Source organism: Stylophora pistillata, chromosome 4, assembly GCF_964205215.1.
Source record: "Stylophora pistillata chromosome 4, jaStyPist1.2, whole genome shotgun sequence".
Lineage (NCBI taxonomy): Eukaryota > Metazoa > Cnidaria > Anthozoa > Scleractinia > Pocilloporidae > Stylophora > Stylophora pistillata.
The window spans coordinates 1,435,357-1,450,907 of NC_142522.1; the positions used below are offsets into that span (position 1 = coordinate 1,435,357).

General features: G+C 35.9%; 2 protein-coding genes across 2 annotated transcripts; one reads left to right on the forward strand and one right to left on the reverse strand.

Annotated features, from left to right (window-relative positions):
• On the forward strand, positions 1-9,320 carry LOC111329064 (E3 ubiquitin-protein ligase RNF126-B). The gene is made up of 11 exons (XM_022933699.2): positions 1-149; positions 1,266-1,318; positions 1,870-1,930; positions 2,577-2,610; positions 2,879-2,993; positions 3,187-3,224; positions 3,415-3,469; positions 5,233-5,308; positions 5,732-5,825; positions 6,058-6,173; positions 6,798-9,320. The coding sequence occupies exons 1-11, from the start codon at positions 69-71 to the stop codon at positions 6,855-6,857; spliced, it is 783 nt and encodes a 260-aa protein (XP_022789434.2). The 5' UTR covers positions 1-68; the 3' UTR covers positions 6,858-9,320.
• LOC111328988 (uncharacterized) lies at positions 7,732-15,486 on the reverse strand. Its single transcript, XM_088757360.1, has 13 exons — positions 15,286-15,486; positions 15,142-15,204; positions 14,142-14,515; positions 13,695-13,754; positions 13,344-13,594; positions 12,965-13,025; positions 12,676-12,741; positions 12,173-12,301; positions 11,459-11,773; positions 10,702-10,779; positions 10,264-10,398; positions 9,883-10,165; positions 7,732-9,737 (listed from the first exon to the last, which is right to left on the reverse strand). The coding sequence occupies exons 1-13, from the start codon at positions 15,341-15,343 to the stop codon at positions 9,055-9,057; spliced, it is 2,556 nt and encodes an 851-aa protein (XP_088613486.1). The 5' UTR covers positions 15,344-15,486; the 3' UTR covers positions 7,732-9,054.
• Between the last annotated feature and the right edge of the window lie 65 nt (positions 15,487-15,551).

Genomic DNA, 15,551 nt, shown 5'->3' on the forward strand with positions numbered 1-15,551 from the left:
CTATTTGATGACGTCATCTTTTCCAAAAATGGTAGTGGAGAAATGTCGATGCTTGTGAAATTCTCAAGATGGCCGAAGCTACTGTCGAAAGAGCAAATGAACGATTCTATTGCCATGAGTGCAATCGAGAAGTTTCTCTGAATTTACCAGTAAGTATTGGTTTATATAGATTTTTGCGGTGTATATTTTTCATTGAAATCAGCACTGCGATTTCGTGAAAAGCCTCACATAGCGAATCCATATTTCTCGGTGTGGATCCGTAATTCTACCATTTTCACTTTATCGGATGAGTGATCAGTCCAAGCGACCCAAGTTTTCTTTGTTATGATTATAAGTGTCAGCTAATGCTGCTTTGATAAGAAGGTGTTAATATTAAGCCATAGTTTGGTCGGTAACCATTCTCGTAGAGGAAAAAAATTGAGTCTTTGGAAACTGAATAGCTTCCGCCATGCCGACGAAAACCATATATAATCGCAACAGGTAAAGATGTTGCGATTGTTTTATCTGATTTCCCATAAGTTTTTATTCAGAGCCAAAGCAAAGAGAAAGTCGGTTATCAAGTTAGGTAAACTATCCATCAGCTGTCAAGGAAACTTTTTACAAATCAATTTAATCATACACCGTCAATTTTAAGCACGTTTCGTTTCTAGGGTGTTGTGTGAATTATAAAGTAAAAGTTTCTTGATAGCAAGTACGTAATTTAGTTGTACTTGACCGGAGTTCGGTTCGGTATTTATGCATCGATTACATACTGAAATTTTTGTCAAAGTTCTGGATGGTTATGTTCAAATTTGCATGTCTGTCACTATTATTTTACACTTCTTCCAAGCATTCCGCCCCTGGTACTCTTCATTTACCTCCATTTTGCTTAGATACTGCAATTTTTCTTTAGATGGCAGGTTTTTTTAAGCAAAGGTGTAAGATTTTCAGAAGATAGTAGCACTACTTCTTAACAAAAGGCTTTTAAGATTTCTAGAGATGACCAAAGCAAAGATTCTAAGAAATATCCAAAAACGTAAATTTTTTTTACAGGCATACAGATCTGGTGTTAGCTGCATTTTTTAATGCCAGTACATGTTGGAAAAGGGAGCTGATGTTATTTTCCTAATTTGTTAAAAATCAGTAAACTCTGGTCAGAGCTTGTAACAATTATTAATTCATAGTTGGCAACAAATATTATGCAATTAGAGATGACATTGCTTCATTCTAATGGGCTGACTGGCTCAGCAGTCATGTTTCAAATTTATTTCTTGTGTTCTTTTCAGGATTTCACTTGCTCACAATGCCAGGGAGAATTTATTGAACAATTATGCGACAGGTATACTGCTGTAGGGTAATCCATCAATTACATTGTAACAGTTAGGAAAGTTAAGAAATGAGAACTAATTGCATGATAACCTTAGATTGATCCTGAATACATTTTACCAACGTTTTGACACTGTTTTTCAATAAAGCTAGCGCTCAAGGAAAGAAATGATAGTTATTAATTTAGAGAATAATAATATATTTTGATAATCTATTGATATATATGTATTTAATGAAGTTTGATCTCTGTAAATGAAGAGTCAACAGTAGCCTAATACTTAGAGTCCACAGAGGTACCATGGTCAGTTGTTGGTCAGTATAAAGAGACTCAGAGTTCACAGGTATTATGGTAAGTGGTTGGTCTTCAAGTGGAGCCTTTTTTATGGAGATTATATTTTGGTTTTGATTGGCTGTTTGTGTAACTCCTACATGTGACAGAAGTGATTCATAAGTTTGGATCTGTTAGATAAGAAACTCTATTATTCCAGAGTTTCAACATTGACCAATAGTAGTCTCAAGAGCCTAATCAAGTGGTTTTCCAATTACATGCTAAATTCTTTTCAGCAATGAAGAGGAAGAAAGTACAGCAGAAGCTGAAAGAGACCCTGCTGCCCAGTTTGCAGAGGTGAGAAGTACATGACTGTTTGCTTCATCCGCTAAAAATGACTTAATATACATATTTTGCCTTCACTGTGTAATAATCATCACTCAAGACTATGATGGAGCTGGATCAACCTAGTTAACTAAGGGAAATCACAAAAAGTGTTACAACATGGCTGATTCTACACACTACCAGTCCTTTCCACCCATGTCTATTACACTGTAATAAATACTGCTGATCATTACATGTTGAAATCTGGCAAACCTCTGTGATAATAAAATGAATGTTTTTGTTGATTCATGGGTAACCAGTGTTATTGTTCTTGTTCATTGACCAAGTTGTTTTCAGCAAATCATTTAAACAATCTTAATGCCATTTACAGTTGATATGCATTAATTTGATTGATAACTTTTGCAATTAGTCACTAGATTTGGTTTTTCAATTCAGGATAACCGGTATTTATTGTAGTTTGCAGGTCCAAAGCATTCCTCTGTCTGTCTTTTGCTACAACCCATGTTTCAAATCAAGTTTGACTGGGTTTTATTATTATCATTGTCATTCCAGACAGGCCAGCCCCAGAGAAGATAATTGCATTTCCCTAACATATCTCAATGCTCTTTTTTTGTTATAATTATTGTCTAAACATTATTTCATTATAATTCTTTTTCAGTTGTTTCATAGAAATTTTTTTGGACCAATGCCTGGTAAGAAGTGACATTTTGTTTAAAAAAAAAAAAAGTATTAAATTTGGATTTTGTATTGAATACAAAGCAAAGTTAAATGAGTATAAACACAGCTGGTTACAAAAGTTGCAAACTAAAAAAGAATTATCACAACATATAATGTGGTTATAAAATTTCTTCTCTTCTGAGAATTCTACTTCAATGAATCTAGGAAGAATGTGGTAGTGATAATATTTATTTATGATTAACTTCCTAATGTTCTCTGAAGCTGGAAATTTGAACTTTGTAGATGAGGGTAGAAGACGGTCACGTAGACCCAGAACTAGAATAAGTATTCGTACCAATCAGAGGCCAGGAGAAAGAGGAGATGCTGCCAATGCCACAACTGCTGCAGCTATTGATGTGTAAGTTGTTTACCATGATTGACAATACCTTAAGGAGCACTATATGCCAGAGCATTGCCTCTCAGGAGGGTTAAGAATTTAAATATTTAGACTTGAAATGGCTGACTTTGGTAAAATTTCATATACAAGTACATTTGTGGTGTGGCTGTATATTGCTTCACATAACATCGTGTAATTTTCTTTTGTTGTACAGAATTCTTCAAAATCTCTTTGGTGGCTTGGGATCACCAGGTATTTTGTTTACCGTGTTTTTTATTTGGGGGAGAGCATGCAGCATGTTAAAGATGGCAGACCAGTTGTTAAATATCTTGAGAAAATGATGGCTCCATCTGTTTCTTGGAATCATTAGATTCTGCACAGTATATCCATTAGTTCACCATAGTGTCTCTTTGGTTTATTGCTGTTGTTATATTTATTCAAGGCAGTAGCACAAGTGAAGATGGAGCAGGAACATCAGGAAATATGGGATTTCCATTGTAAGTTTCATTATATTGTAACCATCTCAATATTATTAGATGGTGTAGTGTCTAAAAATGAAGAAGTATGCCACAAAAGGCAGCCACGAAGGCGAACAACAACAGTACACACAGTACACGTTTCTTTTAATAATCTTCCCGCGCTCACACTTTCCCGGATGTATACTTTTACATAAACAACCGCTGTCCTAGTATACTACAGATGGCAATATGTAATTCATGTATGTTTAATCTTCAGTTCAATGTGAAAGTTTAGCAAGGCTGTGCTCTAAGAAAAATTGAAGGGAGACAAGTGCTCTGAAACTGTGAAATCCAGGGTGCCCAGAATATGTTGTTATGAAAAAACTAAGATTCTTTGGTCACCCAAGAGCAAAAGTAAGGTGCCAGGGGCCACCAAGCGCTGCTAGACCACAGCCCCTGGTTTAGTTAGCACAATTTATCAATTTATTTTCAGTTTATCATTTCATTGTCACTTCTTTAGAGGGATGCTATTTTGAATTGTTACCAGCACTTATTGTGTACTCCTGGCTGTTTGTTTGTTAACCCTTTAAGCCCTGATATCAATTTCCAAGTTCTCAATACTGTTCTCTATACATTTCCTATGGTATTGTACTTACAAGGGGGGTAATACTGTTGGGAGAATTTAGATGCATATCACTCTTAGAGGTTAAAGGGTTAATAGATGGAGAGATTTACCCTGAGAGCAATGAGTATTGTTTTCAGTGAAACACAAAAGCTTGGCCATCTTGACAAATCTGAATCAATGATATTACCTGTCTGCCAGCATGTCTATCATGTCACATCAGTGACATACACATTGGACACTTATGTTAGACAGTAATTCCTTAAGACACCATGACTGCACTTTCTCCAGGTATGTTTGTTTCTTTGGTGCACAACACAGTTGCCGAGTGGTTATATTAACCCCCAGAGATGTCTCTGTCGTGTGGCAAAGACACTCTCTTTCACAATGCCACTTTCTGCCTTGGAGTTTAAAGTGCACCTAAACCCAAAATTTTTTTTGCGCTTCATGAAATAAGCTTATTTTTTGGAGTATTTCTGTGCAAAAATTTTTTAATTTGCTCAAATCTTTAATTTTCTATGGCCAGTCAAATACGGAAAATCGGCCACCATCTTGCCCCACGACCGAGTTTAAAGAAGAATGGCTCTAGCGGGTAATGTGACGTCAAATCGAGAACACAAAAGTCTGCATCTCACACATTTTCACTTGTTTGGGAAGATTGTCGTCGATATTGTCCGAAATATGCCGATTAGGTGTGTTGTATGAAGAATGTATGAAGCACGATACCCTCTTCCAAATTTCGCACATTGCTACATCCTTCTACAACACACTTAGTTGGCATATTTTCGGACAATTATCGACTACAACCTTCCCAAACAAGGGAAAATGTGTGAAATGCAGACTTTCGTGTTCTCGATTTGACGTCACATTACCCACTAGAGCCATTCCTCTTTAAACTCGGTCGTGGGGCAAGATGGCGGCCGATTTTCCGTATTTTGACTGGGCATAGATTTGCACAGAAATACTCAAAAAAAAAAGCTTACTTCGTTAAGCGAAAAAAATTTTTTGGGTGTAGGTGCACTTTAAATGAAAATGAGGAACCCTACAGTGGACTTTTCTCCCTGAATGGGAGAAAAAGTAATACCCCTTGTACTGCATGCTCCTGAAAGTGCAATAACCTCGAGTATAATGGATCTCCCAGCTTATAAGCTGACTTTCCTTTTCTTTAATTATCTGATAGTAACTTGTTGCGTCTCCATGGGAACCCAGCTGATTATGCCTGGGGTGCAGAGGGATTGGATTCAATAATAACACAGGTAAGATAACTGTGACATGAAAAGGCTCATTTAGATGTTAATACTTTGTCACCAGTTTGACCCTAAATAACTAGTCAAAAGAGTGGTGGAGGGAAGCATTGTTTCTAGAAAAAAAATTAAATGAAAATTTCTGAAAACTAAAAAAAAAAACTGGCTAGTGAATGATCCCAACTGAACAAATGATGCAACTGACATGTCAAAAGAAAAAACTGAAAAAGAGCTTTTTTTCATTCATGAAACTGAAAACCAGCTGTCAACAAAGGGTAAAATCCAAGAATAGCAGTAGATACCAGAACAAAACTCTAGATTTTGATTGCAATGACATAAAAAACTGATCTCAAAAACTGCAAATACAAAGAAACCGATTCCTGCCCCATAATGGCCCATCAATGTGGCACAGTAATTGTAATATCTATTCAACAGCTTCTAAACCAGATGGATGGAGCAGGACCTCCCCCTGCAGATTCCAAAAAAATAGAGGATCTTCAAAAGGTAGAAGTCACAGAAGAATCAGCTGGTAAGAGAAAATAACAGTCAGTGGACAATTTTATTCCATTCTTGTATGTAAAGCAGGAATACATTTTGCCATTCACTAGGTTCTAGATTTGTGTTTCCATCCAAGTACCCCTTCTCTTTGATTTCACAGAAAATTTTACAGTACCAAAGGATCACTTTCCTCGATTGTTGTTCTTGTACCTAACAATTTTTTTACCTTTTCTTTCTTTCTTTCTTTCTTTCTTGTTGTCCAGAATCTGATAAATTTTGTGCAGTTTGCAAAGAACAATTTTCAAGAGATGAGGATGTAAGGAGATTACCCTGTAGTCATATCTTCCATTTTGAGTGTATAAAACCTTGGTTAAAAATGGTAAGTTTATATTTTAGTAGATATGTAATATAATGATACATGTGAAAGGTTATTTGTTCTTGGAAATCTGGATCTTTCAACATCAGCTTAACTTAAGCATGAGGCAGTAACTTGTGTTGCACTGTTGTTTGACAAAAGGCTTTGTGCATGGCTAAAATTTAGAGTCAACAATTACCTATAGACATTCACTCCAGGAGAAAAACAACCAAATTTTAATGGTTCACTGTACCTGTAAAGGAAGGTGATCACAGATAAATAAAAAAAAAATTAAATATTTGGCCTTTGGATGACAACAAATAAAGACATGATTCTTACAGGTAAACTTGAGTAGCCCATATTGGAATTATCTGTAGCTTCTTTTTCAAAGGGAGTCCTGTGGCTCATCCTTTCCTATGATTGTAAGTCTTCTTTAACATGCAAATTAAACTTATCTTTTTGCAAATGGTAGAGCACTAGGTCTTGTTATGAAAAAAGAAAAAAAAAAAAAACTATTTTGGAAAAAGTGCAAAAACAAAAGAGCATGAAAAAATTTAGGCTTCAACAGGATTCTAACCTTTACTTCTTAGATACTACATGTAGTTGGGTTATCTTTATACTGAAAGTGAAGTTTTGTCTTTTTTTCAGCATGATTCTTGTCCAGTCTGCCGCTTGAGTCTAAGCAATACCCAAACAAGAGGGTCATGAAATAGTGATCAAGTACACTTATCAATAAAACTGATTTGTGCAGGGAAATCCTTAAAAAGCTTTTGAAATGTTTTTGGTACAATCTAGTTTTAAGTTATTGAGTACATAACACAATAGAAACAAAATGGGATGCTGTGAATATTTGCACTGTCTGTCTGTTAAAACAATACTTATGCTTTTTCAATATAAAGTTTATTTACAGATCATGGTTACTGCTTTTGTTTGTAATGAGTGTAAATAAAAAAGTGAGTAGGTTATCAAATATTGGAATTTCTGGTTTGTTAGAGCTTCTGTCAAGCAACATATTTCTACAGACTTCACATCATTTTACCAATTTTAAGCTCCCAAACATTCTTGGAAACAGAACTATGGTTTTTTCCCTTGCATTTTAATATCTTGTTACTTTCAATGTGACCCTTAGATGTAGACATTACTGGGAACTTTTGTGCACATCTGCATGTTGTTTGAGATTGTTGCAGTAAAACCTTTGTCTATTGAACATTTGGACATGAGCCAGGAAACTGGGTCCAGTACACAAAGGAAAGGAAAGGAACATTGGGAAGGTTTTTGTGGAGAGTATTGAAAATAAAATTCTCCTCATCTTTACAGACAATTTTTCCTGCAAAGTTCCATCACAAAACTAAAGAAAAATAATAGTAGGAACTTAATAAAACATATATATATATATTGGAAAAGCTGAACAAAACAAGTAAAACTATGAGGAAATTTTGGAGCCCTTTCATTACAATTCCCAGCCTATTTACAGGGGAACCTCAATTTGATAAACTTAACCCAGTTTTCCTGCTTGTTTTCAAATGCTTAGCAAATGGATAATTTAAGAAAGTTATTATCTAAAATTTCAACAGCAAGAAAACTGTGTAGACCATTATTGTATTTTTTTCTGTACTTTGAAAGATTTTTTAAGTTACTGATAGCTATCTCATACATATAATTGGATTTTACAAAGATGTCTCAAAGGTTGAATTACTCCATTACACAATTAACAATAAGTAATCAAATGTAGGTGTTTCTAGTTTAATTTTGTTATAGCACTTATAACTTACTGATAAAAAGGACAGTATTCAAAACATTTTCCTACACGTTGTGAAGGTTGGATGATGATCCCAGTTTTGTGTGCCTGGGTGAAATATGCACCAAGAAAAGGCTCAATTATGGAAATTATTTGTGGTGGTTATTTTTGCCAAAATAGAAATAAAGCCCAAGACTCGTAAGTATGAAGAAATTTGTATTTGCTTATTAGAGAAACTTGCTAGGAGAATGATGTTCATGTTGCAAGACCTTATCTATACAATGTTAATCAAATGAGGTAAACATTTTTGTAGACCCAACCATTTATCAATACCAAAATTTGTGTAATCATGAAAAAAAAAAAAAAACATTTCTTTTATGCCAAGGTAGTTTTAATACCTTTTTCATTTCAAGGTAACATTTTGCATTCAACTGTTGGTTCGGTCATGCTGTGCCGGTGACCTTAACATTCTCATAATTTATTGGACAGAGACTGCATGTGTAAACTGAAATCCTTGTACACTGCATGTTTTACATCAGTTGTCAAACAGTTGATAATTGGTCAATCAATTCAAGCTTGAACATTCCCCCACGGGCAATTGAACTCTTGATATGCTTGTTCAAATTCCTGTCCCACTGGGCCAAAATTTTGTTCAAATCCCCCACAAAATATTGAATGATTCTTTGTGATCAACAAGTGATGTGGAATTTAGCAGTCATGTTAGATTTTGGTGTGACAGGCACATTTTTTGGATTGTAGACAATACATTATCATTTGATGTGAAAACTGTCTTATTTAGCCATTTGCTCACAAAAGCAGACTCCTTTCCTTTCAAATTTCACCATTTTAAACAAGTGTTTTACACTGGAAAGACTTGACACTTGGTTCAAATGCCCTACCTCATAGGTTCAAATGCTCAGGTGGGGAGGGGGGGGATGTTCAAGCTTCAAATTGATTGGCACCTAACTATGAAAACTCAACAGTACCTCTATCTCAGGACTGCAAGAAGTAACACTGTATTTAATCTTTATTTCATCAAATCAGAAAATGCCTCATAACTCAACTGTGAACAAAACCTGTTCTGTTGTGTTTTCTCTATAAATCAGCTACAAATTTACCTAGTACTATGTACAAAATAGATGAAAGATAACACCAGTGTAGCATCAGTCAATACACAGTTTCAATAACATTTCCAGTAGAATTATTTATTGTATTTTGGTTGGTTTTTGAGCCAGCCATTGTTAGAGTAATCTTACTTAATTCAGTGTCATTCCAAATTGGTGTGGTACTCTTGCCTTGGGATTCACTATCTACTTCCGAGTGTAAATTTCCTCTATTAGAACCTGAAATGCCATCACAACCTGTTAAGCCCTTGTTGTCAATCTCCATGGGTGAATTTGAATTTGAAGTACACAATAAACTTGCTGGTTGGATCTTAGGAGTGTTATTTTGCATTTCAGGACTTCCACCCATTGCAGAAGTTGGTGAAACAGGCCTGGCAAATTGAGTGATACTGGGAGTATTTGCCTGCAAAGCCACAGAAGACTTAGGGGCATCTGAAGATGCATCTGAGCTCATACATCCATCAACCACCAAATTACCTAAGCCATAGGCTTCCAGAATGTGACTGTGGACATACCAGCGAGGCCGATCATTTCTTCTTTCCTTAGAAGCAATATTCTGAATTTTCTTCTCAAGTTGTCGTTTGGAAATTGGACTTTTTTCATCAACTTCTTCATCTGTGACATTTCTACCCTGACATTTTGAAGTCCAATGCTTTCTGAACTTGATCATTAACTTGCTGAGACCTGCTGTATTGCCATGAACTAACTTAATTAGATCAGGCATTGCTGGAAATAGGAGAGAGAATAATTACTAAGATGAGAGCAACAACACTTAGGCAGTTTCTTGCCCAGTCACAGATTGTGAGTTTATAAAATAGCTTATGTTTCTTCTTCATTTATTCTTATGCATTAGCAAACTATTGAGTGTTACCTTCCTCTGGTACATAGAGAGCTCCACTGGTGTTTCCATTACTTGGTGTGTCCACAGAGAACTCAGCACTCCTGCTGTTTGTAGACAGGCTTTCAATGCTTATGGATCCTTCAACAAGTAAGCATGCAGCAAACTGCTTGAGCATCACATTCACTTCAGCCTCCTCAAGCCACAGGCATCCCAGTGATATAGGTTTCATGGGCTTGCACTTTCTTTTCATTGCAGCTTCCCAAGCTTTAGCCTTTGCAAGCTGTTGATCTCTTCTATTTTCAGGATTCTCTCCCTATGTGGAAAAAAATGTAATAGCAATACAGTAAAATACCTCTTTATTTTTGTTGTGTAGAAATATGTAATTAAAACTGCCAGCAATAAGTCTACTACCTTATTCTCTTCATTCTCATCACATTCATCATCATCTCCATCCTCGACTCCTTCATCATCTGATAAGTAACCGTGAGGAACAAAGAATCCATCATCATCTCCATTGTCATCATCACCATCACCTTCTTCCTCTCCCTGAAAATTAAAATTCACTTCACTGATCATGGTAAGAAAGGATGCCACATCAGAAGGTTAGGTAATTGATCTGTAACCCTAACTAGTTTCAGCATAAAGAGCATGAAAACTCTGGCTAAGTTGATCAAAGTGCCAGTAGATATAGCCCTGGGTCAACAGGATGCAAAGATGGTGCCTTACCACAGCACGGATAAGCCAAGAATATAGTGGTACCTTATTATGTTGGAGTTTTCCATCAGTAATAATTTATTTTCATGGACTTCTAAGACTGCAGTTGTTGTCTCCTTGAAGAACAATCATTACCTCACTGTGGGAGAGACTCTCCCCTGGTTCCTCCTCTTCCCATTCGTCATCACTGTCAACCTCATAATCTAACAGGTCCTGAAGAATATTGAGGATAAGAGAGTTTTAGATCCGAGTTTACCGTGAACCTCTCACCGCGGTTTGCGGTTACCTGTTTGCGGATCGACGTTCAAACATAATTCGATTTAGATTGGCGGTGAATTAAAGAAGTGGATTCTGGGTACGGCCGCCATTTTGAATCAGCAGCCAAGAATAGCACTTGTTTTCAAGATCCAATAGGATTTATCAAATGTAGCATTTCGCCCGATTTTATGCCTCTGTTAATGGATAAAGACTTGCTCCACAAAATTTTTGTATCATTACATGGGATAAAACAAGAATTATATGCTTAAAGCTTTCAGGTAAATGACCTACGTGAAAACACCTCTCCACGTTGAAAACGCCCGTCGTGAACCTCAAACGTGATGCGAAAGACTTGTCACGTGACCTCTAGCAGTTAGAGGTTCGCGGTAAACTCGGATCTAAAACTCATTGTTGATTATCCATCCACAATTTTACTAAATCGTACGTTTTGACATACAAGTGCAACAGAAGGTTAAGCTAACATGCCAATCTTGTACACAAAATGATAGGAGAAAAATTAATTGGCTGACACCAACAATATCTGTAGTTAGAATTCTGGATAAATGGAGCATCCTTGTGACATTATACAAATTTTAATACTGAATTGGTAATCATTTAATAATTTGGACTTTACCAAGTCCTTTTTGAATGGGTTCCTTGGAGAGATGTGGTAGCTTTTCTTTCTATATGTACCAAAGTATGCTGGCCTGTAGTCAGTATGGAACTGGAATAGTTTGCATTTTAGACCAATAAAGGAAGAAATGTCCTTCTTTTTCTCAACAATTTCAACACTTGAGTTGCTGTTTTCATCAATTGCTACAGGTCCCTCAGATGTTTTTTCATCAGCATCACATTCATTCTGTTCTTCAATGGTAGACAGTTTTCTCTTCCTGTATTTAAGAATCGGTTTTCTAGCCTCTAGATCTCTCAGATAGGACCTGTGGTCTTCCTGCAAGATAAAACGCAAGTTTTTTAAAAAATATATGTAATGTACAGACACATTAAGAGGCAAGTTAATCAGACTCCAGAACTTCATAGATATTTGAGAACTTGGTTGTTTTGAATTTTTCAGTATAATTCAGAGTCCATTTCAAGAACTTACACAATTGCAGAATGATTTTGCAAATTCAAACTACCACACTATTTTATAGACATGAGGTAGCTGTTATGTACAGTTTATTGGAATATGGATCAGTGAATGATCCTTATGGCATTCTAGGAGATTCACCAATTTTTAGTTACTCAGAGCTGTGACAAAGTAGAACACATGTTCTAAAGACTGTTTGATTGCTTTACTCAGCATGCCTGGTTGTTTATTGACATTTTGTTATTAGCTCAAGATACATACCTGAAGTTTCAGTTCCATATCTAAGACCTCTTTTGTTTCAAGTGACAATTGTTTACGTGTTGCTGGAGCAATACTCATTCCTATTTTTAGCTGAAATGGTTTGAATCTACTACCACTGTCTGATGAAGCCTGAAAGTAGACAAAAAACTTTCATTAGTTCAATGTAATTACCAGGGAATTGGCAATGCTTGGGTTAATATGCTATGCAGCAAAAACAAAGAATACTAGTAGCATAGAGACGATCTTCAATGTTAGGACATTCCCACAATCTGACAGATTTTTCAGTAGCAGCCAATCTTAAACCAAACAGAGAAAGTGAGCCACCTTCTTAAATTTATAGGTCCTAGGGCTGACAAAGATGTTTTGAAGTTCAATTTTTTCCCAAATTTTTGTTGCTTAAAACAGTTGGTGTGATATCCTCCCATTTGACAAACTTAGATAAGCCAGCAGTTGTACATTGATTCAGAAGATCTGTGTTTGATAAAAATATTTCAATTTGGTACCTTGGGTGCAGATGTCTTGGTGAAATAGCCTACAAAGGTTTCTTCTCTCTTCAGTCTTTTCCTTGTCTAACATAAAGAGAAACAATTAGAACAGTGAATAATAAGACAAACCTTGCCAAAGAAAGACAGTAAACAACACAGAAAATAGTACTATTGCTAACGAATCCTGCAGTGTAATATTGGTACAAAATATTTAGTTACAATATATCATGTAAAAAAAAAAGCCAACCGATGCTTTACTTAGAATCTACCAAGCTTTGATCAACAGCATTACTACTGTTACTTGTACCTTTTCCTCTTCTTGATTTCTCCTCTCTTCTTCTCGCTTCCTCTTTTCTTCTATCTTTGCACTGAAATCAACCAAACAAAAGTAAATTAAACGATAACATTTACAGCCCTTTCCAATCAGAATACTTCATTTTTAAAAGAAGTTGATAATCCTATTGACTGCATGTAAAATACTTCTCATCACTCTGTTACTGGGATCTTCTCATCCTCAATTTAATCATGGTTGAATCCAAACATGATGAATTGAACATCTTTCACAAACTGGACTTTTATCTAATGAAGGTTGCATAATACCCATATAACACATGCAATTCAAATAATGACACCTGTGCATGTATGTATATCTAACTACCCTCTGTTTGTATTCTTTTTAAACTTACTTATTTTCCTCCTCTCGTTTTCTCCTTTCCTCCTCTCTTTTTCCTTTCTTTTCTAAACGTTCCCTTTCTTCCTTCTCCCTCCTCTCTATTCTCTCTTTCTCTCTTCTCTCCCTTTCAGCCTGTTTTTCCTGTTTTTCAAGGTCACGCTTTCTTTTGGCTTCTAATCTTTCCTTTTCTTTGGCTGCCTTGGCCTCTTGCTTTTCTTTAAGTTTCTCTTCTCTTAATCTTTGCTTCTCTTGTCTTTCTTTCTCCTGAAATGAAAATGCAATTTCAAAAAAGAAACATCATTCAATTCTCCATTCTCCTTTTTGCAATTTAAGTTTTAATCAAGAAGTATCATGATCACTTTACCTGTTCCTCCTTCCTCTTCAACTTTTCAACACTCTTTGGGGTTAAGTGCCTTCTATTTCCCTATAGAAAATCAAAGAAATTTATCAATTTTGAATGAATATTATTTGAAAAAATCAGATCAAAATATTTCATGGTCTCCTTTTCTAGTACATACAGTTGTGGCAAGATCTCTGAAAACAAAGTTTGAAAAAATGGTTGCATGTAGTACAAGGATCTCAGATAACTTTTACCATCAAGGTCAGTATGAACTTTACTTCAGTCTTTACAGATCTCCTTGAACTTGTTAGGGCAGATAGCAGACCTTGTTTTGTTTGTTGACTGGAGACCCCTTTGACAGAACACTAATACATGTATATAGGGTCAGTTTGAGGAAGTGGAGTTGAAAGGGTGACCCAATAGATGATGTGCATTTCTTTATGCCTACTCTATGCATTAGATATTTATTACCTTAACTGGTGGTGACTGATCTATAACCATTGCTTCATCTTCACGGGAAGAGGAATTGGATTCTGGTGATGAAATGGAGCTTGCATCTATCTGCACAACTGGTTTATCATCTGTATTTTCAAGAACCAAACTTTTGGAGATTTTTGATAAATCTGTGGTGTTCTGTGGCTTTCCTAAACTTTCCTTTAAATCAGGGGGAGAGGGAGCACCAGTAACAAGACCTCCACCAGGTTGAGTTTTTGTCTCACATGGTTCAGACAGTTTGTTTTGGCAGTTGCTGATGCTCACAGCATTACTTTGGACAGAAACAGGAGTTTTGATGGATCCCATAGAGGTCAACGGAGATGAAGATACAGTTGGAAAGGACAATACACCTGAAAAAATATATATATATGGTGGTTACCCCTTAAATTAGTCTTCCCTGTTGCCAAATATGTCATATTTGAAATTGGGAGTTTCATGGTGGAATTACTGCAACTAAACACCGTAAACGCATTTCAAGATGTGCAGGATATTGTCCAATTATATCACAATCTGCAACAATTAAGGACCTAAGCATTCTTTCAAAGTTCTACAATTTTATTTTTAGCAGAAAATTAATATCTCAAAGTCACACTGCAGTGAAAATAGCAAACTATTCTTTTGCACAAAAAAAAAGAACTGTATAAGCGTTTCATCCTGCAAATAGTTGATCGAGCCAAAACAGGGCACAACGTAATACTATCATCGATAGCTCTAAATTCTCAGCTTGCCAGGTTAAAAAAAAAAAAAAAAAAAAAACAGCCTCAAACTATAGATAGTTTTACATCCCAATTTTTTTTTACCTTTATTAATTTTGTTGGGAAACCTAACATTTAATGAGCACAACGTCCAAGCTGGATTTTCTCGATGCCTTCTGCGACAAGCTTTCTTAAGTTTCATGTGCATACGTATACGTTCACGAGAAAGCTGAAAAAATTGTTTACCTTGTACCCTTTTTTCTTATTTCGTAGCTACTGACCTTGCTTGAGTCTTTTGCATGGTGGACTGTCACATTCGTCTCTTTCAGAGCCTTTAGCATATGCTTTAAACAAAATAAATAAAACCAGAGGTTTTTGTGTAAGGTATGAAATTATCAATGGCAGGATCATAGGACCAATCGTACCTTCGCTCGAAGTTTCACTTTGAACACGTCCTTCCGAACTTTCACCCGGATTTCTCATAGTTTTACGAACTTCAACACAATTGCAACAACAAGAAAAACATTTAGAAACGAAAGAAAGAGAAAGAATCGAAGAAGAAGAAGAAGGAAAAGGAACAATTTGCGCTCAGAAGCTCTGCAATGTGTATATGGAGAGCGCGTTCTTCAAAATTGGCGGGAATAGCCTATGTGATGCATTCTGGGACTGTTTTGACCTAGGGGATCCTGGA